The following is a 25,349-nucleotide window of genomic DNA, read 5'->3' on the forward strand; positions in this document are numbered from 1 at the left end:
CCTCAGTCACTTCACCTCCACATGCTGCAGAATAGTGAGGACTGCAGAGTTTTATCTAGATGTGGGCCCCTCTGCTGTCAACTTGTGTTTATCAGAATTATGTGCCCTTAGGCTGCCTTTAAGCTTGCCATATGCATACTGATTTGTAAGTATATGGTTTTGTTTGAAAATGATAGCTTTTCAGTTACAGTTTCTCCTTAGAAACATTATTCAATAACAGAAGTATGTATATATGTATTCCCTAAAATTAACAAGGTTTTTTCTTTCCCTTTTTTTTAAAGTACTTTTTGATTGGGACGAGATATCTACATGTGCATTTAAAACAAAACTTACAACCAAATGTGAATAATTTCTTTATGATTGTGATATACAGGGAAATCTGAACTTTTAAAAATAAGAAAGTACAAGAACTGATTTTAAATTCAGTATGATGTTTTAGAAATGCTGAATTTTATTATCTGTGGAAAATAAGTTATACCAAAGATTACACTTTGAGAGCTCTGTCTCCACCCAGTGGCACAAAAGTAATACTTTGTTTAGGGACAGAAAGCATAATTTCTAGACCTGATAGATAAACTCTTGGCAGCAGTACTAGGGTCTAGGGTAGAATGAAGGGTCTTCATTATATATTCTTTAAAGCAGTTTGAAATCTGCACCATGGATGTGCGGTAAATTGTCTGAGTGTGAAGTAATGACAAGGAGACCTGCCTGTGGTATGCTAAGTGCCAAACAAAAGATTATAGAACCGTATACAGAATAATGTTGTATATGTTTAAGTATGTACAAATAAAAAAAGAAAATATTATCAAAGGTTAGCTCTGTGTGGATAGGAGAACAGGTAATAGTTGTTTTCCTATGACCTTTATAGTGTCTACTAAATATTTATAGTAGGATTGTAGTAGCAATTTATTTAAAATTTCTTACTATAAAGCTCTTCAGATATGCTTAAAAATGCTGAAAATAAATTACTTATTTACTATGAAGATAACATTTTGCTTTATTCATCTTTCTTTTTCTCTGAAAAAAGAAAATAAGTCATCTCCCCTTCCTACTGAAGTTGTTGTGTGTCTTCTAAAGCCTTTTGTACTTTTATTACATGCAGCTATAGCTGTAAGCAGTAGATACAATTGGTTATTTAAAAATGTACATAAATATGATCACGCTGTAGGTATCATTTCACAACTTTTTGCTCACCAATGTGTTTCAGAGAATTTCCATGTTTATATACAGATTAATTAAATTCACTAAAACGGTCTAATATGAGTTAACCACAGTATATTTATTTATGTATTGTAATAATAAACTAAGATTGTGGCATCCAGTCCCATCACTTCATGGCAAATAGAAGGGGGAAAAGTGGAAGCAGTGACAGATTTTATTTTCTTAGGCTCCAAAATCACTGTGGATGGTGACTACAGTCACAGAATTAAAAGATGCTTTTTACTTGGAAGGAGAGCTATGACAAACCTAGACAGCATATTAAAAAGCAGAGACATCACTTTGCCAACAAGGCCCGTGTAGTCAAAGCTATGGTTTTTCCAGTACTCATGTATGGATGTGAGAGTTGGACCATAAAGAAGGCTGAGCGCTGAAGAATCGATGCTTTCAAATTATGGTGCTGGAGAAAATTCTTGAGTCCCTTGGACTCCAAGGAGATCAAACCAGTCAATCCTAAAGCAAATTAACCCTGAATATGCACTGGAAGGGCTGATGGTGAAACTGAAGCCCCAGTACTCTGGCCAGCTGATGTGAAGAGCTGACCCATTGGAAAAGACCCTGATGCTGGGAAAGACTGAAGGCCAAAAAAGAAGAGGGTGGCAGAGGAAGAGATGGTTAGATAGCATCGCCAACTCAATGGACATGAGTTTGAGCAAAGTCCAGGAAACAGTGAAGGACAGGGCAGCCTGGCATGCTGCAGTCCATAGGTTTGGAAAGAGTCGGACACACCTTAATGAGGGAACACGCACAAGGCAGTAAACTACAGTTTATCCATTTTTCTGCCAAGATAGGTGCTTTCTGCTCTTGCTGCTAAGTCGCTTCAGTCGTGTCTGACTCTGTGAGACCCCATAGACGGCAGCCCACAAGGCTCTCCTGTCCCTGGATTCTCCAGGCAAGAAAACTGGAGTGGGTTGCCATTTCTTTCTGCTCTTACGCTCTTGCAAACAAACTGCAGTGAGTATCCTTATCTCTGTCTCCTTCTTCCTGACTTAGAGAGTTTCTCTGGGTGGACACCTAGAAATCTCTAAGTTGTTGGGAAAGCATTTCTTAAGAGTTGTTGCCAAGTTGTTTTCAAAATGGTTTATGAATTTTCAGGCTTCCCATTTTGCTAATATATGATTTTATGGCTATAGATTTCCCTCCGAGAACCACTTTAACTGAACCTACGAGTTTTGATATGTGTAGTTTGATCGTCATCTAGTTTTAAAAATGTTTCCAACTTTTAAAATGTCTCTTCCTTGAGATATTAATTACCTGGGAGTATATGTTTTCGTTTCCAAATGTAGTGTGCTTGTTTAGTTGTTTATTTGGTCCTTAATTTTTTAAAAATATCTTCACTTATCAATTTCTAATTGTATCCTGGTTAGAGACTTGCACCTGTATAACATTTATTCTTTGGTATCTCCTGAGACTTGGTTCATAACCTAGCATTTATTTGATTGAATATTTAAAATTTTGCACACATATATGAAAACTATTTTCCTAGCTAGCAGAGGTGATGGAATTCCAGTGGAGCTATTTCAAATCCTGAAAGATGATGCTGTGAAAGTGCTGCACTCAATATGCCAGCAAATTTGGAAGACTCAACAGTGGCCACAGGACTGGAAAAGGTCAGTTTTCATTCCAATCCCAAAGAAAGGCAATGCCAAAGAACGCTCAGACTACCGCACAATTGCACTCATCTCACACACTAGTAAAGTAATGCTCAAAATTCTCCCAGCCAGGCTTTGGCAATATGTGAACCGTGAACTTCCAGATGTTCAAGCTGGTTTTAGAAAAGGCAGAGGAACCAGAGATCAAATTGCCAGCATCTGCTGGATCATGGAAAAAGCAAGAGAGTTCCAGAAAAACATCTATTTCTGCTTTATTGACTATGCAAAAGCCTTTGACTGTGTGCATGACAATAAACTGTGGAAAATTCTGAAAGAGATGGGAATACCAGACCACCTGACCTGCCTCTTGAGAAACCTATATGCAGGTCAGGAAGCAACAGTTAGAACTGGACATGGAACAACAGACTGGTTCCAAATAGGAAAAGGAGTACGTCAAGGCTGTATATTGTCACCCTGCTTATTTAACTTCTATGTAGAGTACATCATGAGAAACACTGGGCTGGAAGAAGCACAAGCTGGAATCAAGATTGCCGGGAGAAATCTCAATCACCTCAGATATGCAGATGACACCACCCTTATGGCAGAAAGTGAAGAGGAACTCAAAAGCCTCTTGATGAAAGTGAAAGAGGAGAGTGAAAAAGTTGGCTTAAAGCTCAACATTCAGAAAACGAAGATCCTGGCATCTGGTCCCATCACTTCATGGGAAATAGATGGGGAAAAAGTGGAAACAGTGTCAGACTTTATTTTTCTGGGCTCCCAAATCACTGCAGATGGTGACTGCAGCCATGAAATTAAAAGACGCTTACTCCTTGGAAGGAAAGTTATGACCTGAATAGCATATTCAATTATGTTGAATAGCATATTCAGTTATGACCTAGATAGCATATTCAAAAGCAGAGACATTACTTTGCCAACAAAGGTCTGTCTAGTCAAGGCTATGGTTTTTCCAGTAGTCATGTATGGATGTGAGAGTTGGACTGTGAAGAAAGCTGAGCGCTGAAGAATTGATGCTTTTGAACTGTGGTGTTGGAGAAGACTCTTGAGAGTCCCTTGGACTGCAAGGAGATCCAACCAGTCCATTCTAAAGGAGATCAGTCCTGGGTGTTCTTTGGATGGACTGATGCTAAAACTGAAACTCCAGTACTTTGGCCACCTCACGCGAAGAGTTGACTCATTGGAAAAGACTGTGATGCTGGGAGGGATTGGGGGCAGGAGGAGAAGGGAATAGAGGATGAGATGGCTGGATGGCATCACCGACTCAATGGACGTGAGTTTGAGTGAACTCTGGGAGTTGGTGATGGACAGGGAGGCCTGGCATGCTGCAATTCATGGGGTCACAAAGAGTTGGACACAACTGAGTAACTGAACTGAATTTAACTGAGACTTGGTTCATAACCTAGCATTTATTTGATTGAATATTTAAAATTTTGCACACATATCTGAAAACTCTTTTCCTAGTTGTTAGTTATAGGGCACTGCATTGTTAGTTAAATCATGTATTAGTTATGAAAAATCTTCTATATACCTATATTTTTGTCTACTTTTCTATCAGTTACAGAAAGATGTGTTAAGAACGCTCATATTTATCAGTTTATTCTTGTGATTCTGCTCATTTCTGTTTTATATAGTTTGAACCAAGTTATGTGGTAAATACAAGTTCACTGTATCTTTCTAGAAGATCAACTGTTCTTTTATGATTATGCAGAGACTGCTGTACAGCTAACAGTACTTTTTGCCTTCAAGTTTGTATTATTTGATATTAAAATAGCTAAAGCAGCTTTCTTTTCATTAATATTTGCCAACATAATCTTTTCTCTTTCTTAAAGTTTTTTCCATCATCAGATTCTAGAATATGTCTGTATAAGAAATAGCAGTAACTGTTACTTCATTGCCTTCTCTTTGAGGATTTCTGTTGCCAGCTGTGGTCAACTTAATCTAATTACCTTTAATCTGCTTGTTGATCCATTTGGATTTATCTCTGGCATATTATTTTGTCTATTTTCTACACCTCTTCTCAGCTTGTCTATCATTCTCCTAAGGTTCTTCAGATCCTTTAATTTTAGACACTCCCCTCCCCATCTTATATATTAATGTTGTCTAGTATTTTCTTTTGAATACCCTTCAAAAATCATTTTTTTTGTTTTATTCCATCATTGTTGAGAAATATTTATGTGTTTCTCTGTTCATTGTATTTTCTTCATTCTTTCCTTTTTTCTTCTTCCTTAAAAATATATTTTTTGATAAAAGTTCTTTCAGGGAGTGACTGGGATGGTACATTTTTTCTTAGCCTGAAAATGTCTTTTTTTTTCACTCTCACTTTAGAATAGTTATTTAATAGGATATCAAATTCTAAATTAATAATTGTTTCTCCCATAATATTTTGAGAGCATTTTCTGGCCCCTTATTGTTACTATTGAGAAGTTCTAGTAAGGTAGATTGTTCTCATTTCTTTTTAGTTAATCTCTTATTTTCTCTCATTGCCTAGAGAATGTTTTCATTTTCTTTTATAATATAGTTCTATTGTAATATAATTAGGTATAGAATTTTCCCCAGATACTTGGTATGCTTTTGAATCTGAAGATGTGTATCTCTCTTTAATTATGGAAAATTATTAGTAATTTTCTCTTTGAATATTATTTTTCTTCTGTTTACTCCTACTGTAATATTAGCTATATAGAAATATAAGACTAATATTAGCCTCTAGTTACATGCTGGATTTTATTTTATATTCCATATCTCTTAACCTTTCTTCTTATCTAATTGTGCTGCATTCAGAGAAATTTCCTTAGATTTGTCTTCTAGATTACTTATTCTTTCTGCAGCTCTAATTTTGTTTAACCTGTTTCTTGAATTTTCAATTTCAGTGACTTTTCATTTCTGTTCTCCTTGATTCTTCATAAAATCGACTTGTTTTTTAATGCTTTTCCTTTTCTCGTATTTTCAGTTTTTATTTTATAATTTAATGATCTTAAACATCTTATTTTTTAGTTTTATTTGATAATTGTATTACTTGGTGATCTTGATGAATTATTGCACCTGTTTCTTGAGTTTGCATAGCAGATGGCTTCTCCTGAAGTGTTGTTCTGAACTATCTTAAAGGGATTTGCTTTTTTTTTTTCTTCCTCCTGGGAAACATTTGTGAGGAGTAGGAGTAAGAACTATCTTAAAGGGATTTGCTTTTTTTCCTTCCTCCTGGGAAACACTTTGTGAAGAGCTCCTCAATATGATTTGTTTTGCTCTGGCACTAGTTTCAAGGGCTTCACCTACTCAGAACCATCCTTTTTTTTTGTTGTTGTTAACTTCTTGAATTTGAGTTTCACAGACTTTTGTGGTAGTAAAAACTTGATCTCCAAGGTAGTATGAGTTAGCTTGTACTGAGTTTGAGTATTGAACACCCAGAGTACTGATGTTTCCACAAGAACCTTTTTAGATTCCTATATCGACAGAACTTGCATTGAAGGAAGTTCCTTTGTTCGTTGGTCAGATTTTTTTTGCAATACACCCTCCCACTGAGGAGGGTGGTGGCCCTTCCAGGACTAAGCTTTTATCCAGAACACTCACTCTTGATTCCTTTTCCTCCCCTTATGTGGGCTCTAGCTGTCATTTATAGCCCCAAATTAAAACCCAAAGCCTTAAAGTACTGAAACTGAGCCCCTCCCACAGCAGTTCCCGCATCACTCACAAGCCTGTTAGCTCTGGCTTTAGTCTTTGTTTGGCATCTGAGAATTTTCTCTTCTTCCTTTCACAGTCAGGTATGCACTTAAAACTATTGTTTTATTTTATTCCACATAATGAAGTATTTGAGGATATTTAAAATGTGTGGTTAGGGGCTGAGGGGTTGGGAATGGTGGTCAGGTTATCTTTGACTGCCATACTGCTAGAACCAGAAGTCCATATATTACTTATTATTTTCGGTTGTTGGTGGTAGGGGGACCCCCTTATTCAAAACAGAATTTTCCCTTCTTTGTCATAAGGAAGTACAGTGTGCAAAATAGCGTCATATTAAACCGCTTTGCTTCTGTATGTAATTACTGATACTAGAATGAAAAATTATCTCAGAAATAAATTTCTGTATAGTAAACTTCAGTGTTTCACTACTCTGATAAATCACAGGATGAGATAGCTGTAGACTTTCATTGAGAATTAATAATTGCCTGGAGATATTAAACATATTCACCTATGTATAGAAGAGTTTGTTATCCAAGGTCAAAACAAACTGCTTTTTAATTCTACTTGAGTTTTATGGTGTTATAACTGAGTGCAGCCTTCTGTAGACCTCATTAAGCCACAAGGAAGAAGGACCCTCAACTCTATAAGTGTATATACCTCTAATGGAAGGATTTGTACATTTCTTTAAGTGAAAGAAATGGCAACATATGTGACAAGAAAATTTTTCAAGAGAATTGTAGAGTTGTAAACAATTCCATATGTGACCCATGTACTGCTTCTTATCTTCGTGTTATATTTTTTATTGGATTACTTAGAATTTTCCTCATGTAATATATTTAATTTTTTTCTTAAACCTTCTTAGAGACACATCTTTCCATATTTGTAATACTCATTTTTTGCAAGCAGGGAACCCTAATTCTTCCTAGTCTTTCTCATCACTTCTAGTCATGGCTGAATGTGGCTACATTTTACTGTATATACCAAATAAGCAGTGGCTGATGAGAATGGCTGCATCATATGCTAAGAGTTGTAGAACTTAATTATCTGTGTCAGCCTGGATACATTCTTTTAGTATTTGTAGGATGTTATTTCTTCTTTGGTGAAGTGATATTGGACTTTGGAAGATTCCGATATTGGAAATCTTCTAGTTCTGTAATATATGAATCATAAGTAAGTACAATTCTAACTGTTGGCCTACTAAATTAGTATTTTCATATTGTATAATTTGTGCTTCAAAAAAGCTTTCTATGGAGGTAGTCCATTATGGAGGTAGTCAAATATTATGAAAATATTCCTTTCAATTTCATCTTTTTTTTTACTCCATCAAGATATTTCATTGGCTGTTTCTATTTGAGTTGTTCATTGATTCACTCACTGAATTCAGCTTACTGATTCACTCAGTAAATACTTATTGTACATCTGCTTTTTTGCCTGGCTCTGTGCTAGTTGTTGTGATGCAGTGCTGAACATTTTACACAGTTAATTCCTTCATGAAACATGCAGTCTAGTGGAAGACCAACAAGAGCCATTCAATGCGAAAAGTTTTATGATGTGAAAATACTCTGTGGTATTGCCATGTGAGAACAAGGGGGGAAATGCTGACCTTAAATTTGGAGGGGCTAGGAAAGTTCCTGGAGGAGCTGCTTTTTAAGCAAAAACCTGAAATCAGAGGTCAAGGGAGAGATGAGATGAGGAATGGAAGTGTGAGATGAATATCTTTTCCTAGTATTCCTATAACAGAAAAGAGGGACACCAGTTCCAAGTTAGGGGCTAGATAAATAGGGCATTCTAAGCCATGTTAAGGTGTTTGGCTTTATCCTAATCCTAGAATTAATGGGAATCAAGTGTTCTAGGCAATAAAATGTCATATTCCTTTTCCATCGTAAAGAGATTGTGCAGGCCGCTGCATGGAGAGTAGGTTGGAGGAGAAAGATCAGTTATTAGTCTGGTACAGTAGTTCAGCATAATGCAGTGGTGGTGGAGGGGGGAGTGGACAGATGTGAGAGGGATTGAGGAGGTAGAATTAGAAACCCTTTATGATTAACTAGATGTAGATTATGATGAAGGAAGAGGAGTATCAAGAATATCTGGTTTGTCCAATTCATGTAACTAGGTGAGGTGTGATAGCTTTTTTTTTTTTTTTTTTTAAACCAAGGTAAAGAACAGAGAAGGAGGAGTGTGTTTGGGATGAAAATGTTGAATTCAGTATGGACATCTGTGGAATACTTAAATGTCCAGTAAGCAGGTGAATGTGAAGTTCCGAAGTTTAGAAAAAACATGAAAGCTGGAGTCACAGATTTGGACTTCTGTTGACTGCAAAGGATAGTTTGAAGTAATGGGAGTGGATGAAATTTGTTGAGAAGAAAAAGTGGAACAAGAATAGAACGAGGCCTAGAATAGAACTTTGAAGCAGTGAGTAAAGGAAGAGGTGAGAAGATGGTTGGAGAAGTCGAGGAAAGGACAAACTAATAAGATCACGTGCTGATTCGGTGGTAAGAAAGGGTGGAGATACTCACTGAACTTAGCAGTGAGGACGTTTATCATAACTTTGTTAACAGTAGTTGTAGCGAAATCATATGGGAGCACTTTACCATTTTTTCCCTGAGTGAGTGAAGATAAAGTAGAGGAGAAAGCAACACTGATCCATTACATGAGAAGGAATAGTGTGTCCGCTGAAACCAGGACACGTAGAGGAGGCTTTGTTGTCGCTGTTGTGGTTTATCTGTTTCTTGGGTTTGTTTTTTCAACTTTTTTAAGTGCTGATGGGAAATGGAAGGGAGAGGATGAAAATAAAGGCAGCAGAAGGGACAATCAGTAGAATAGGGTCATGGAGCTGAGGGTCAAGAATGGGACAGGTAGTGGAAGGAACAGGACGTGTGAGCTTGAAAGGTAGAAATGTGGTCAGAGTCTAGATTATTTAGTATCTTAGACTTACTATTTCAAAAAATGGGAGTTTTGAATAATGGTGAGACCAAGGCATGAGAGTGGGTGGTGGAGTAGAATAGAGGTGAATGTCTGGTGAGAAGAGATGAGAAGCATGATTGGTTGAGGTGATGGTCTTACGGATGAGATGGCTCAAGTTGATGAGAGGTTGGATGAACTGGAAAGAGAATGACTGAACAGCAAGTGCCTAGTGAGGTGGAAGTGAGAAATTCATGTGTGAGCTGAATAGTGTGAGCAGAGAAGAAACACGTCTTTATACAAGGAGTGAGAGTTTACAGACAGTATTGGGGAATGAGAAGGCCATCAGTGTGATGTGCTGATGCCACAGATAGGAGTTCTGTAAGAAGGAATAGCTTCAGCTTGAGCAGTGTTAGGAGAACTCTGTTTCCATTAAGGCAAAGAAATGAGGTGCCCATTCAGTGAAGATTTAAGCATGTAGGGGAAGTTTGTCTACAATCAGCATAGGTCTAGACTGAGACTAGGAGCAGGTAGAAGGTAATCTAAGACTTCTGGTTAGTTCCACAATAGTCAGTGTTTAAGAAACAAGTTTTTATCTAACCTTTGTCTAAAAAGTAGTGAGACTGTATATACAGTATTTAATGATTCTTGATTTAAAATGTCTCAGTGTTCAAACAAGTTGTGCTGTCTTTATGCTATGTTGATTTTTAAATATAAGGATTTGTTATCATAGGTAAATATTTAAGCTTTTAGGTTAGTAATGCCAATTATTATATTAAAACCTCAAGTGTTTATGTTCATGTCTGTTTATTTTTCAGACCTGTTTTTATTTTTGTTACATGTTTTCACTTCTTAGCTTTTCTGAGAATCATAGGTGAGAGAGGATGGTAACACGGGTACAGTCACTTCCTGCAGTAATGGTAGATTCGCTGGTGGCACTGCCACCAGCTCTCGTCAGTGTGTCTCTGTAGCATGCGGGCAAGGAGCAGTGGGCTTTATGAGCATTGCCATTTATTTCTGCTTGGTTTTCAGGGACCATGGCTAAACCTGCTGCATCACTGGCCAGAAGCAGCAGCTTGTGTCGCTCCCGCCGCAGCATCATGCAGTCCTCCCCCCAGTCTCAGCGAGCTCAGCTTCCTGCACACACCCCGCATCCATCACACCCACGGCACCCCCACCATCTGCCGCACACGCAGCACTCGTTGCCTTCCCCTGATCCAGATATCCTCTCAGTGTCAAGTTGCCCTGCTCTGTATCGGAATGAAGAGGAGGAGGAGGCCATCTACTTCTCTGCAGAAAAGCAATGGTACTGGCAATGAATGAAGTACAGTCTGTGTCTGGCTGGGTGGGTGGGAGGAGGTGGGGGGGAAGGAGTGGTGTGTGGTATTGATTTTCTTTTGCTGCATAACACGTTACCACAGGGCTTCTAACAACACCCCAGTGGTATTAGCTGTCAGTTCTGCATGCAAAAGTCCAAGCTTGGTGTGGCTAGGTTTTCTGCTGAGGGTCCCACGAGGTGAAAATCAAAGTGTTGGCTGGGCTTTGTTCTCACCTGGAGCTTGCGGGGCCTCATCGAAGTTCACTTGGTTGTGGCAGAGTTCAGTTCCTTGTGGAGCTAGGACTGAGGTGCCGGTTTCTGTGTCTGCTCTCAGCTGGGGCTCCTCTCAGTTTCCAGAGGCTACCCGCTATTCCTTGCCATCCACGTGTGGCCTCTGTGCCTCCTTTGCTTGGAATCTCTGCCTTCCTTTATCTCTGATCTCTAGACCCAAATTTAAAAGGCTTACCTGAATAATAATCTCTCTAAAGATGAACAGATTTGGTCCTTAATTGTACCTGCAAGATCCCTTCATAGCAGCACCTATGGTAGTGTTGATTAATAACTAACTGGGAGAAGATGTGTGTGTACCAGGGCTGGGAATTGGGGAACCATCTTAGAAATCTGCCCACTGCAGACCTAGGATATTTTGAGATATAACTATTAGAGGCCATTGAACACAATTGACTCAAGTCTCAGAATATCAACCTGTCTAATGAAGAGTTGACTCATTGAAAAAGACTCTGATGCTGGGAGGGATTGGGGGCAGGAGGAGAAAGGGGCGACAGAGGATGAGATGGCTGGATGGCATCACCGACTCAATGGACGTGAGTTTGAGTGAACTCCGGCAGTCAGTGATGGACAGGGAGGCCTGGCGTGCTGCAATTCATGGGGTCGCAAAGAGTCGAACACGACTGAGCGACTAAACTGAACTGAACTGAACTGAATGAACAGTTTTATATGTAAACTGTAAAGGCATGAACCTCAGTATGCTTGAGCACAAAGAAACATTAAATATGAATGCCTCAGGTTTTAAAATATTTGTTGTCACTTAATGATTTGTTCTGTTGCATGCTAGTACTTGCTAGTAAGCATGCAGTATCAGATGCTAAAGGTGTAGGAACTTAAAGGAGGAACTTATATTCACAACAGTTTCTTTTTCTATAAAATGGATATAGTAGCAGTGTGTTCTAGTCCAGTGAGACCTCATGTTGTTGGGGATCTCTCTTTCTAAACCGTATTCCTTTTTTGGAGGAGGAATAAGTGACAGGAAAACTGTTAATAGTTTCTGATCCTGCTACTTAATAGCTATGTGGCCTGACTTCTTACTGCCCTCCTAAGAGAAACAAAGCCAGAGAGAATGGTCTGGACATTTTCCATGAGCCCCGGAGGCTCTCTCGTGATTTTTTTTTTTTTTTTCCTGTAACATATCATTATTTTACTTACTAGCAGAAGTAAAATGTATGATTAGCAGGTGATCAGTATGGCATATTCCTAAGGAGATAGAACAAGTTTTGTATCCTCATTGCTACTGAGCATTTGATGCAGCTTTGCTTGGTTAACACTTTATAGTTAGCTTTTTTTGTCTAGCCTTTGCAGTGTAATGGTAGTCACCAGTAAGATGGCTTTACTGACAAAACTAATTCTGTGTGGCTTACAGAAATTGGTAGGAAAACTCTAGAATTAAAATTCTTGTCTAGAATTTTTGCAGGGATGAAAATGTTCAGTCCTTGTTTCAAAGAGCACTGTCAGAAATTCAGAGCTCACTGATAAATACGAGAAGAATTTAGATTCAGAAAACGTCCTCTTCTCTTAGTCTTTAAAGTGTTGAACTACCAGAATCCTTACAAAATGGTAATAAATAAAGCATTTACTATTTACTGATCTTTTTATGTTCTACACATTATTACATGTACACACTCATTTAAACCTTACTTTAAGTCTTGTTATACATGCATTAAACTTACATAAATTCAACTACATGTCAATATGGGGGGAAAAAGGTAGAAAAATGACATAAATGGTATATACAATTAAGTTCAACATTCTAAAGAATATATGTTGTAGAAAAAAATGGGAGATTTTAAGATGCACTGGACCTATATTCCAAATCTGACTAAGTTATACAGAATAAGCAACACTTCAGATTATTATTGTTTTTGAAATTAGGATGTGAGAACTAGAAGAAATATTAGAAGTTAATCAAATTCTCTTACTTTGTCAGGAAAATTGAGATCTGATTAAGTGATTTGCCCTAGGTTGTACAGCTGATTAATGGCCGGACCAGGACAGGAATCTAAGTTTCCTAACTTAGACCGATATTCCGCTTACACATTATTTAGATTTTAGAAACTAGATTTTGGAGTATTTTTAACCTAGTTTAGAATTTCATAAACAAACCAGCCAAAGAACATAACAGAATAAAGAGTAAATTCATAAAATTTTAACTAAATCAGCTTCTGATTCTGGAAGCTGAACAGCTTCTAGGAACGGTGACGTGTATATATACATATATATATGTATACACACACACACACACTATTTGATTAATGGACATCTACTCCAGAAAGAAGCCTTGCAGAAAAGTCCTTACCGGTGATTGATTTCTGAGTCATTTCTTGCTGTCTGAACTGCCTCTTGCCCCCTGTTAGCACTATCCATTATCAAGTTGTAAAAGCATTTGAAAAAGTATGTAGTACATGTAACTATATAAAATGAAAGCATCATTTAAATCTCTTATTTTCCCAGGAGATTTTCTGCCTTCTGAGAGCTTGTGGTGTAATAGACAATCTGCACATACATGTATGTGTAAAGTTCATGGAAAGACTAAATACATTTAGCAATCTAATATATATCTAAAGTATGATATTAAAATGCATGTCAGAAGCCATAAACATGCATCCATACGTGAGTCATGATAGTAATCATAGGTCATCCACGGTGAGAGATGATTCACTTCATTCACTCTGCAAATACGAATTTAGTCCTTGCTGTGTGTCGTGTACTTGCTAAAAACTTGAGCTGCCAAGACAGGTGAGACAAGATCCTGGCCTAGTTTCAGCTGGTGGATGATGATCATACGTGTTCCTGCCTTTCTGTCTTCAGTTCTTTTCCTTCTCTTACCTTATTTCTTTTGCCAGTTACTTTTTTACTCTAATCCCTACCTTGACTGTACTTTTCATTTCGTAGTCATTCCTTTCATAGAGTGAGTGCTGTTCATCTCACCTGGATGGTACATACGAAAATGAATATAACATGATCCCTATTCTTCCCTCCCTTCCTCCCTTATTTATTAAATATCCCCATTAGCTTGTCCCTATTCCAGGAAAAAACAAGTTAGTAAGACTCCCTGTCTTCATTCAGTCTCTTTTCTTCTGAGGAAACTGACTGTAAACAAGTTACTATGAAATATTTTAGGTAGTGATAAGTTCTGGGAAGCTAAACAAAGACTGGTAAAAGGAGAGAGAAAGCTGCTCTGAATAGGGTGATTGGGGAGACATCTCTGGGAGAGAACATTTGAGCAGTGATGTGAATGACAGGGAGATGTAAACCATGCAGAGAAGAGGGGAGAAAGATGAGGCAGAGGGAACAGTAAGAGCAGCAGCCTTGAGGGGTTCACAAGGTCGGCATGTGGCAGGAACAGGGCAGAGGCTGAAAATGGTACGGCGTGCAGCCGGAGGGACAGCCGAAGGCCTGACCGTCCTGGTCTTAGTGGACTTTGGCAAGGACTTTGGATTCTAGCCTAAGCAAGTGAGGAAGCATTGGAAAGTTTCTTGAGTAAAGGAATGATGTGCTCTGGTTGAGTTTTTAAAAACCACTTTAAGGGCTGATCAGAGAAGTGACTGAAAGGGAAAAGCAAGAATGGAAGCCAGGAAGCTACTGCAGTCCTGAGGTAGGGCAGGAAGAGAGATAGTGGCAGTAGGGCAGGCAGAAAGAGGTAGGTTTGAGGCATATTTGGAAGGAATAGCTGATAGCATTTACTGTATGTTGGCTTTGGGGTTGTAAACTTTATTTTCCTAGTCTTCTTTATTTCTCTTTCAACTATGGAGAAGGTGAGGGAAATCACAGAGGAATAAAGTGAGAATTTATTAAATAGCACTGTATCATTACCTTTCACCTGCCATCCACTCCCTACCCCGATCTCCCCTTCTTTTTTAAACTTGGGAGAGGTTATATTTTAGCTTAGTATATTTTTTTCTTTCTTCCTTAGGAAGCTATATTCAGTCAATTTAATGACTAAAAAATAAAGGGAGAGGCAGTGACTGTAATTTGTCTTTTCAACTATATGTCAAATATATGATTTCGTAAGAAAAGTTTTCAGTATGGAAACAAAACACAGAAGTAGCTAAATGATAAAAGTCTGTAAAAATTAAACATTTTCATTTCTCTAACAATTGAAGGAGTTGTAACTTCAGTTATGATTTTTTTTAGATTGTTCATAGAAACAATCATAGTTTATGTTAAAAATTAAACATTCAATTTTGATTAGTATATTATTTAGAGTAGCAGTTTTCTAATTTTGTTGCAATGTGTACAGAACGATAGCTTAAACTATGGAAGCTGTTCTGGTTAGGATTCCTTGGAACATCTGCTGGTACCTTAAGAACATACTGACAGAATTTTACCTTTGCCTCTCTCTCATCCAGGGAAGTGCCAGACACAGCTTCAGAATGTGACTCCTTAAATTCTTCCATTGGAAGGAAACAGTCTCCTCCTTCAAGCCTTGAGATATACCAAACGTTGTCTCCTCGAAAAATATCAAGAGATGAGCTCTCTCTAGAGGATTCATCGCGAGGAGATTCACCGATAACTGCAGACATCTCGCGGGGTTCTCCTGATTGCATGGGTCTGACAGAAACGAAGAGCATGATCTTTAGTCCTGCCAGCAAAGTATACAATGGCATCCTGGAAAAATCGTGTAGCATGAACCAGCTCTCCAGTGGCATCCCCGTGCCTAAACCTCGCCATACGTCGTGTTCCTCCACGGGCAACGACAGCAAGCCAGTGCAGGAAGCCCCGAGTGTTGCCAGGATAAGCAGCATCCCACATGACCTTTGCCATAATGGAGAGAAAAGCAAAAAGCCATCAAAAATTAAAAGCCTTTTTAAGAAGAAATCTAAGTGAACTGGCTTGGCTGACTTGGTGTAATTCCATTCAAGTGACATCTTTAAACTTTTATCTCCCATCCTTCACTCCCCCTTTTTTTGTTTTAATTTTAGGAATGTAACTCCGTTGAGGCTTTCCAGACTGGATGCCATAGTGGAATGTCCTTAAGGGCAACTGTCTACTGTCTGCTTATTTAAATGACTATATAATCAATTTTTCAAGCCAGTTATTACTGAAAAATCATTAAGAGATGAGACAGTTTACAGTCGTTTTTGCCTATTTATTTCTGCTTTGTTATTAGTGATGTATATACAACATTTTGTTGAAAGCCACTATGGACTTACAAGCTTTAATGGACTAGTAAGCCAGCATGGGCTTGCAAAAATTTTCTTGTTTACCAGAGCATCTTCTTATCTTTCCACAGAGCTATTTACATCCTGGACTGAAATAACTTTAAAGGAGTAAAACTAATTGCACTACTGTTTTCCAGACTGGAAAAAAATCCCTGCAAGTGAAACTGTATAGAGTTTATAAAATGACTACGGATAGGGGACTGTTTTCACTTTTAGATCAAAATGGGTTTTTAAGTAGAACCTAGAATTTCTAATTGACTTGATTTCTGGACATGAAAACCCGTGCTTTTATTATGGGACGCTTCTTTAAATGCATTTAACATTGTAAGTGTCAAGTCCTGCTGTAAAGATCATGTTGTTTTGTTTATCCCAGGGCTTTCACTGTGATTTTCTGCATTGCAGGCTGTATGATAAAATATAAATAATTTAAAGAGAGAAGGCTTTTAATTCCTTACACAAGTAGAAGAGTTAAAAAACTTGATTGACGGACTTAAAACATTCACAAGCATATCCTGAGGTGGGGGAATGTGGGAATTCAGGCATTTGTTTACAGACTTAATAACTGCAAAGGATTTATGGTTTGTGAAAAACTTGTACTGTGGAAAAGATAATAAATCTCAGACATTATTGTGTGGGACTGTGCTGATTTTTGTTGATAACACTCCACTAAGAACACTATATGTTTTCTGGAGAGCTGTGTAAACTGTCTTCTTGCTTAATTGCAATATAAGAAATAGTGATGTTTTGAAAGCAAGTTGTCAACAAATTTCTTTCTATTTTATATTGTTTGTCATATTTTTATGTAGTTTGAAATGTTTAAATGTTCTAATATCAAGATTAACAAATATAAATTTATGGTGCATTTAGATTGTGTTGTATTAATTTGTAAAGTTTGTTTAAATGATAGCATATGATAAAGGTAACTTTTACTGTGAAGATTGTCACGTGGAGCAACAAAGTAATATCTGAGGAGTTTCTACTTAAACAAATTCTTTTAAAAATTCAGTCAAAATGATCTGGTGAATGCAGTGTGAGTGGATGTTTGGTGGCATATTAACTAGAATGGTTTTTCAGCTTTATGGCTGTAACTGGTAATGTCCAACTCAGTCCTGTTTAGATGAAAATGCTGATTAAACAATCAGCATTTGAGACTTACTCCAAAGAAATACTTTAGTGAGAATATTAACAGTTTCCCAACAACTCCTATAAATTTTGCATACTTTAATGCAGTTGTTAAAACTGTTAAGGTCTTGAATGATTTTTATATATACAGATATTTATATATTTAGTAGACAGTGGTATAAGTTAAATACTTTGATTGAAATTAACATAGCGTTTTGGACTAATTACCAGGTAAGTTAACCTGAAAGGTCAAGAATTGAGGAACATAGGCCCGAAACTGTTGAGGAAGGGGAAAAACTGCATAAAGAATTGAAAAGCGTTTTGGAAACTTTCTTCAGAATGAAGGGAACATCTTCTTTCTTCTTACAACCAGGCAGAAGTTCTTCCCTTTTAAAACTGCACAAGGAATGAGAACTTTTCAGTTTAATGAATAGAAAAGGTAAAAGCTGCAGAGTGTGGAGTGGGGCTGGGAGGAGGAAGGGCTCTAGGAACGCCCAGCAAGGCCCTTGCTCAGGGTTACAAGGGATCCTGGATCAGAAACACCTGTCTGCTAGAACTTGTGGTTGGGAGTGGGAGAGGCCAACCTAAGTAGAATGTGGGCTGTCGTAAGTCAGAGAATGCATTGTTTGTGCTAGATTTCATACACTTTTTATAAACAGATTCAACCAAGGAATACTTGCTGCTGCTCCATGTTGCTTGTAATATTTACTTTGCATTAGTACAATGCTCCAAATTCGTAAATTTGAAAGATAATTTGAGTTTTGGAAAGCCACAATAATTCCATATCACACTATTTACACATGAAGAGTTGGATGTTAGTATATATTTTTGAACTTAACCTATTTGTAACCTTATTTTAAGCTTATAAAAACCATGGTATTTTCCTGATTTTAAAAGTTATTACTTACCAAAAATATTTCATGATAGAAAAGTATGAAGAAGAAAAACAACCAAGCAGGTCAAATTCTACTGCCAAAGTAATCCTTTTAATATTTTGGCATGTTTTCTACTAGATCACTTTCTATATATTGATAAATACTTTACATAATTGAAATCATACTATATATCTTTATATTATACTTTTCCACTTAATATAAGCATTTCTCCATCATTAGTAAAACTCTTTAAGAGCAACATTTTAGTGATTGTATGATTTCAGGAGCAACATTTTAATGATTATATGATATACTGTTGTATTGATTTATCTATCTTTTTAAACATTCTTTTATTATTAAACATTAGGCTGTTTCCAGATTTCTAATATATGGAACGCTAGCATTTAAGATTTGTTGAGTGCCCTGTATGCCAGGCACTGTTCTAAACTCTATATTCTCATTTAATTTTTACACCAACCTTCTAAGGTCTGATCATTTTTTTCTTTTTTTAAAATCATCATTTTACTGATAAGGAAACTAAGTCCAAAAAATTAATTATTTGCTGAAGATCATTAGCAAGTGATAGAATTATGCTAACTTCTTTTTTTTTTAATTTTTTTAAATTTTATTTTATTTTTAAACTTTACATATTGTATTGGTTCTGCGATATATCGAAATGAAGCCGCCACAGGCATACACGTGTTCCCCATCCTGAACCCTCCTCCCTCCTCCCTCCCCATACCATCCCTCTGGGTCGTCGCAGTGCACCAGCCCCAAGCATCCAGTATCGTGCATCGAACCTGGACTGGCGACTCGTTTCATATATGATATTATACATACTTCAATGCCATTCTCCCAAATCATCTCACCCTCTCCCTCTCCCACAGAGTCCAAAAGACTGTTCTATACATCATTGTCTCTTTTGCTGTCTCATATACAGGGTTATTGTTACCATCTTTCTAAATTCCATATATATGCATTAGTATACTGTATTGGTGTTTTTCTTTCTGGCTTACTTCACTCTCAGGCTCCAGTTTCATCCACCTCATTAGAACTGATTCAAATGTATTCTTTTTAATGGCTGAGTAATACTCCATTGTGTATATGTAACACAGCTTTCTTATCCATTCATCTGCTGACGGACATCTAGATTGCTTCCATGTCCTGGCTATTATAAACAGTGCTGCGATGAACATTGGGGTACACGTGTCTCTTTCCCTTCTGGTTTCCTCAGTATATATGCCCAGCAGTGGGATTGCTGGATCATAAGGCAGTTCTATTTCCAGTTTTTTAAGGAATCCCCATACTCTTCTCCATAGTGGCTGTACTAGTTTGCATTCCCACCAACAGTGTAAAAGGGTTCCCTTTTCTCCACATCCTCTCCAGCATTTATTACTTGTAGACTTTCTAAGTCATACTGCATAAATTCTAAGGAACATTCTCATTCCTTGGAATACATATTTTTTAGAAAAGCATAAAGATTTAGTTTATGTACATGCATATGTGTTTGTATGTATACACATGGAGTCTTACATGTATACCTTGACGGTGACTGGAAATTCTTTCTCCATGTAGCTGTGTTTATATCCCCCTAATATCTGAGTGTACAAGTGCTTTTTTACTTCACATCATCATTTCTGAATTACCATTTGTTAAAACTTCACTGTTTTAATACGTTTTTTTTTTACTAGGTAAATAATGTCTAGTGTGGATGGAAAGGTTATTTTATGCCGTGTGTTTTTAATTTCAGTGAATTATTTCTTCATGTCCTTTGCCCATTAAATGCTTGGGGTCCTAGTGTTTTTCTCAATCTTTTACACAGTCTTCAAATGCTGTTGTATTCTTTACTTACTAGAACAGTGAATTTTTTTTTTTATCAAATAGCATTTTACAAGTTTATTTTTAAAAGCAAGCTGAAGAAAACCTACCTTTAAGTTTTAGCCTTACTGCTCTCCTGTTTTTAGGTGTTGAATGAGAAACTACATTCCTCCCTCCTCCTCCAATAGCAGGTAAGAAGCATTCAGAATCTGCTAAATTCATTCAGCAAGTATCTAATTGCTTACCATGCACCAAACATTATGACAAGCTCTGGAGGTATCGAGGCTAATGTGACAGGTACCTCCCCTAAAGGAACTTGATACTTAATAGGGGAGACAGGTCATAAACCCTAACATAAGGGCAGTAATAGAAATACAAACCAAATGTTGGGAAGAGGGATTATGGAATTCAAAAGTATTTATTAGATCAAGGGTAATTTGATGGTGTTAATTTGCTAAGGATGTGGAGAGGTTTGCTATGGCTGAAATACGCCAAGTCCAAAGGCGAGTTAGTTTTAGGGCTTCTACTAAGTAGGAGTCTAGTTCCAACAAGTGAACTTGCAATTACTGAGTTCCAGCAAAACACTTGGTGCTAGCTGTGAGGGTGCTCATTGTGGGGTAAGTTGTTCACCAGAGAGAAACACTGAGCTACTGCACCAGAGGCCTGACAGTACCGTAAAAGACTTTCCCTCCCCACCCTCTCAACCCGAAAACAAAGCAGTCTGTTGAAAGACACTCCAGATTTCCCAAGGAGGCCTGATCTGATCTTTCGGTAACTCATTTTTTTGAGGAAACTCCATACTGTTTTCCATAGTGGCTGTACCAGTTTACATTCCCACCAACAGTGTAGGAAGGCTCTGTTTCCTCCACACCCTCTTCAGCAGTTTTTATTTGTTGACTTTGATGATGGCCATTTTGACAGGTGGAAGGTGATAACCTCATTGCAGTTCTGATTTACATTTCTCAATTGGTATCAGAAGGCCAGTTTTCAGAGGCTGCCTCAGTCCCATCATTGGGCTTTCCTGAGGTTATGTATGGGTCTCTGACCCCCAGGGTCCTATCCATGACAATGTGTGTTGTGGGCCCAGGTAGGACACTGTAGGGAGGACTCAGTCCAGATCTTGATTTCTTATCAGCGAGAAAGGATTGAGGCAATGCCCAGGATTCCTTCATGAGCTAGTTTTGACTGCCAGGGTCTCCATTATCCCGATGTTTGATCTTTTACTGCTTATGTTGCAGTATCTTCATTTGCCTCTAAAAATGAGAGAGCAAGCAGGTAAGGAGAGCAGTTGTGCAGTTTGCGGGAGTCACAGTGACTTGGCCCCTCCAAATCCCGTCTTTAAAGTAGCAGGAGAGTCACCCTCCCCTTCCCACATCCTGCCTGGTTGGCCTGGCAGGTTCTAGTCCCCTGTAAGTAGGGCTCTAAGAAATCTTACCTGAGTCAAACTTGTTCTTGTCTTGCTTCCAACTGCCACATTTTAGTTTCAAATAGTTGTGTGACATAGCAGCCATTCCAGTGTTGTGGTTCTGTTGAGAATACCTGGTGTCTATTTCTGGTAGAGGTCCATCACCTTTTTAATTGGAGCATCTTAGTTCTAAAGTATCCACATGGGCTAATTTCTCATGTGTGAGAACATTAACTTCTGGAATCTCTCACATACCTCCAGTCCCTGGGATTTGGTAGATCAGAGGGAGATTGAAGGGCAATACCACTTAGGAACTGGAAAAGGTTTCTAGAATAAGTATGTGGCATTTTTGTTTTGTTTTTGAAATACCAGCTATTCAACTTTGGTGCTTCTCCTTGAAAAAGCTTTCAATTAACACTCAAGATGTGCATCTGTAGTCAAAAAGTTGTGTGACAGGAAGTTAAAACAAAGAGGGGCTGGTTGAGTGTGGGTAGGGGATGAAGCCCGGGTGCAGCAGTGACCCAGACATTTCCTTTGACCTATAACGTAAAGGTAAGATGGTGAACCCAGGAATACGACCAGGGCATGGAACGTTGGGAAAGGAGAGGACAAGTAGGGAGAGAAAAGGTGCATTTATTGTCAAGTCACCAAATCTTGTTCATTTTAATTCCTGAACATCTCAGCTAATGCCTCTGCTGCCCTGGGGCCTTGCTTTCTTCATTTCTTATCTTATTAACTTTAAAGGGCCTTAGCATCTTTCATCCACTTGGCGAGCTTTCCAAGCCGCAGGATGGATTTTTCTCTGATTAAAATCTCTCTATGCCTCTCTGTTGCCTGTACGATAAAGTACAAACTTAAACTAGCAAAAGACCTTGGTGTTCTGGGCCTGTTTGCTTCTCTAGCCTCATGGCTTCACGGGGACACAGCCATGTGTAACCTCTAGTTACACAGAACCATATGGAGGTTTCTGAAAAGCCAGGCTACTGCTTTTGCCTGGAATGTCCTCTCCTGTCTTGGGCCATAAACTAAAGTTTTAACTCGGCTCAGGTATCTCCAGGAAGCCTTCCATACATACCCCGATCTGAGCATGATAGACCACTTGTGTGAATGTCCAGAAATTGGGTGTTTATTCTAGTGTTTGTCACATCAGATTGTTAATATATGGAACTATTGATTTGTTTTCCCAATAAACTGAACTGCTTAAGAGCAGGGACTCTGCCTTATCTTGCTTTGAAGTCCCGAGGACTGAAACTTCAGTCACTGAATACATTATATGCCTGACGAATGAATAAATGAGTAACAGACATTACTGCTGCCTTCGAGTTTCAGACTGTTAGGGCATTCACAAGTTTAATGATTAAAAGGCAATTCAAGACTATTTCCTCATACAAATGAGCATGGTATGGCTGTATTTCCATTGTCTTATAATGCAGATTCCAAAGAAGGAAGAGAACAAGATGGCATGGGGGTAATGAGTCTGTTTTCTTTATGAGATGTATTTTTAGAGCTGGGTTCTATCCCTGGGTCAGAAAGATCCCCTGGAGAAGGAAATGGCAACCCACTCCAGTATTCTTGCCTGGAGAATTCCATGGACAGAGGAGTCTGGTGGGCTATAGTCATGGGGTCATAAAGTTGGACACGACTAAGTGACTAACTTTCACTGAATGAGGAGTGCTGTCTGAATAGGTCTAAAAGAAATGGTGTCAGAATGGCTTCTTTCCTTTCAGGCTCTGTTCAGGTGTTTCCTCTGTGCAATTGCTTAGCTTATCAGTCCTGCTCTTCACTTGAGCTTTTAATGACTGTTCTACATATCTGGTAATTAGGATTCTTGTATCATTAGATCTTATTCTTTTAGTAAGTTATATAGTGAGAGCCTATACTATGCTGAGTGCTGAGCACAGGACAGTAAGATAAACATAGTCTGCACTTCACTTGTTGAACGAATTCATAAATAGCTGTTTAAATCACCCTGTTTGTTATTAGGGTGCTCCCCAGGTGGCACAATTGATAAAGAACCTGCTTGCCAATGCAAGAGATGTAAGAAATGTGGGCTTCGTGGTCCCTGGGTCAGGAAGATCCCCTGGAGGAGGGCACGGGAAGCCACTCCAGTATTCTTGCCTGGAGAATCCCATGGACAGAGGAGCCTGGAGGGCTGCAGTCCACAAGGTTGCAAAACAGCCGGACATGACTGAAGTGACTTAGCACGTTTAGTTTGTTATTGGTGCTATGAAGAAAATGGTCACAGAGCCAGGCAAGTATTTAAATAAGCTTTAACTCCATTAAAGGGCAGGAAGGGCTTTGCCAAGGAAGTGATTTTGTGCTTAACCCTGCAGAGTTAGTAGGAAACAGACAAAGAGGAGATCCAAGTTTTTGAATGGCCCAGGCAGTGGTAATATAGAAGGACTTGGGAGGAAGAGCATCAGGTGTGTGTAAGAAACTGAAGGAAGGCTGGATGGTAATGAGGAAGCGAGAGACCCAGAGAGAGCAATGCCTTGCAGGTCATATTGAAGACGGTAGACGTGCTCCTGAGACCGTGGGAAATCATTGAAAGGGTTAAGTGTGGGGAAAATGATTCTTCTTAAATTTGTTTTACATTTCTATTGCTTCCAGATAGCTTGAGGGGTAAACACTGTTGATTTATGTATCCTTATATTCTCTCTTAGCACCCGTCACTAAATCAAATAGTAAATATTTAGCAACTTGGTTTCCAAGTGGAGGGAGACAAGTGCAAGGGTGAGACTGCGCAGGGTAATTCTGGAGACTGATAGAGACTGTAGGAAGAGCCATGGGAGAGTCACGGGGAGCCTTGGGAGAGGGTGGTTCTACTTCCCTTTGGTTAGAAGTTTGTTTTATAATAGCTGGGATTGCTGTGGCAAAACACCATGGACTGGGGGCTTCAACAACAGAAACTGATTTTCTCACAGTTCTGGATGCTGAAACAGATCAAGCTACCAGCACGACTGGGTTCTGGTGAGGCCTCTTCCTGGCTTGCAGACAACCAGCTGCATTCTTGCTGTGTCCTCACAGGGCAGAGAGGGGAGCAAGAGATGGGGAATGCTCAAGTTCTATCAGGTTAGGATCCCATTGTGTGGTTTCACTGAACCTTAATTAGCTCCTTGAACTTTCCTGGTGGCTCACTGGTAAAGAACTCGCCTACCAATGCAGGAGACACAGGAGATGCAGGTTCAATCCTTGGGTCAGGAAGATCCCCTGGAGAAGGAAATGGCAACCCACTCCAGTATTCTTGCTTAGAGAATCCCCATGGACAGAGGAGCCTGGCAGGCTATAGTCCATGGGGTCACAAAGTGTCAGACATGACTTAGTGTCTGAACAAGACTCTGTCTCCAAGTATAGTCACAATTGGGGTTAGACTTTCAACAAATGAATTTAGGGAGGACACAACTCAATCCTTCTTAAAGGATTGAAACCACTGAAGCAGTGGTTCTCAACCTGCATGCAAGTCAACAGCACTAGGGGAGCTCTCTCAAAGTTAATGCCGAGGGGACCTATCTTGGGAGTTCCTGTTTCTTTTAATTCTCACTAGGGATTCAATTGACATTTTAAAACTATATCCCGGGGATGATCCTAATTGTATCAGGGAACAATGACTGTATCTATGTATTGTATTCCTAGCCTGTAAACTGAAGGACTTCACATTTAATTCTGTCTGTTCCTCTCTCTGAAATTTTTTCCTGATTAGAAAAATTTGAGAGAAACCAACCTTTGCTAGGTCTGTACAGGAAAAGCAGCCAGCTCTTCACTGTCTTGTGCTTGGTGTTATTTGTCTTGCCACGACTGACTGCATTGTTAAACAGCAATTGTAATCTCCATATTGTTGGCTGAGGGGGTGCCAAGCACACCTAACTTTCCCGCAGATGGATCACGGCAAAGTTAGATTTGAAGGAGGGGAAAGCAGGAAGCACAATTCTGACCTTAGTGGTTTTTAACCGGAAT

General features: G+C 38.7%; 1 protein-coding gene across 4 annotated transcripts in view; it reads left to right on the forward strand.

Annotated features, from left to right (window-relative positions):
• Positions 1-17,041, forward strand: part of STIM2 (stromal interaction molecule 2) — a 185,297-nt gene extending 168,256 nt beyond the window's left edge. For all 4 annotated transcript variants that reach the window (XM_005207821.5, XM_002688161.7, XM_005207822.5 and 1 more), the window contains 2 exons: positions 10,434-10,707; positions 15,363-17,041. In XM_005207821.5, the coding sequence (XP_005207878.1) occupies positions 10,434-10,707; positions 15,363-15,840 (752 nt within the window). In that variant the 3' untranslated portion in view covers positions 15,841-17,041. The remainder of the gene's footprint in view (positions 1-10,433; positions 10,708-15,362) is intronic.
• Positions 17,042-25,349: the final 8,308 nt, after the last annotated feature.

The sequence above is a fragment of the Bos taurus genome, chromosome 6, assembly GCF_002263795.3.
Source record: "Bos taurus isolate L1 Dominette 01449 registration number 42190680 breed Hereford chromosome 6, ARS-UCD2.0, whole genome shotgun sequence".
Taxonomy (NCBI): Eukaryota; Metazoa; Chordata; class Mammalia; order Artiodactyla; family Bovidae; genus Bos; species Bos taurus.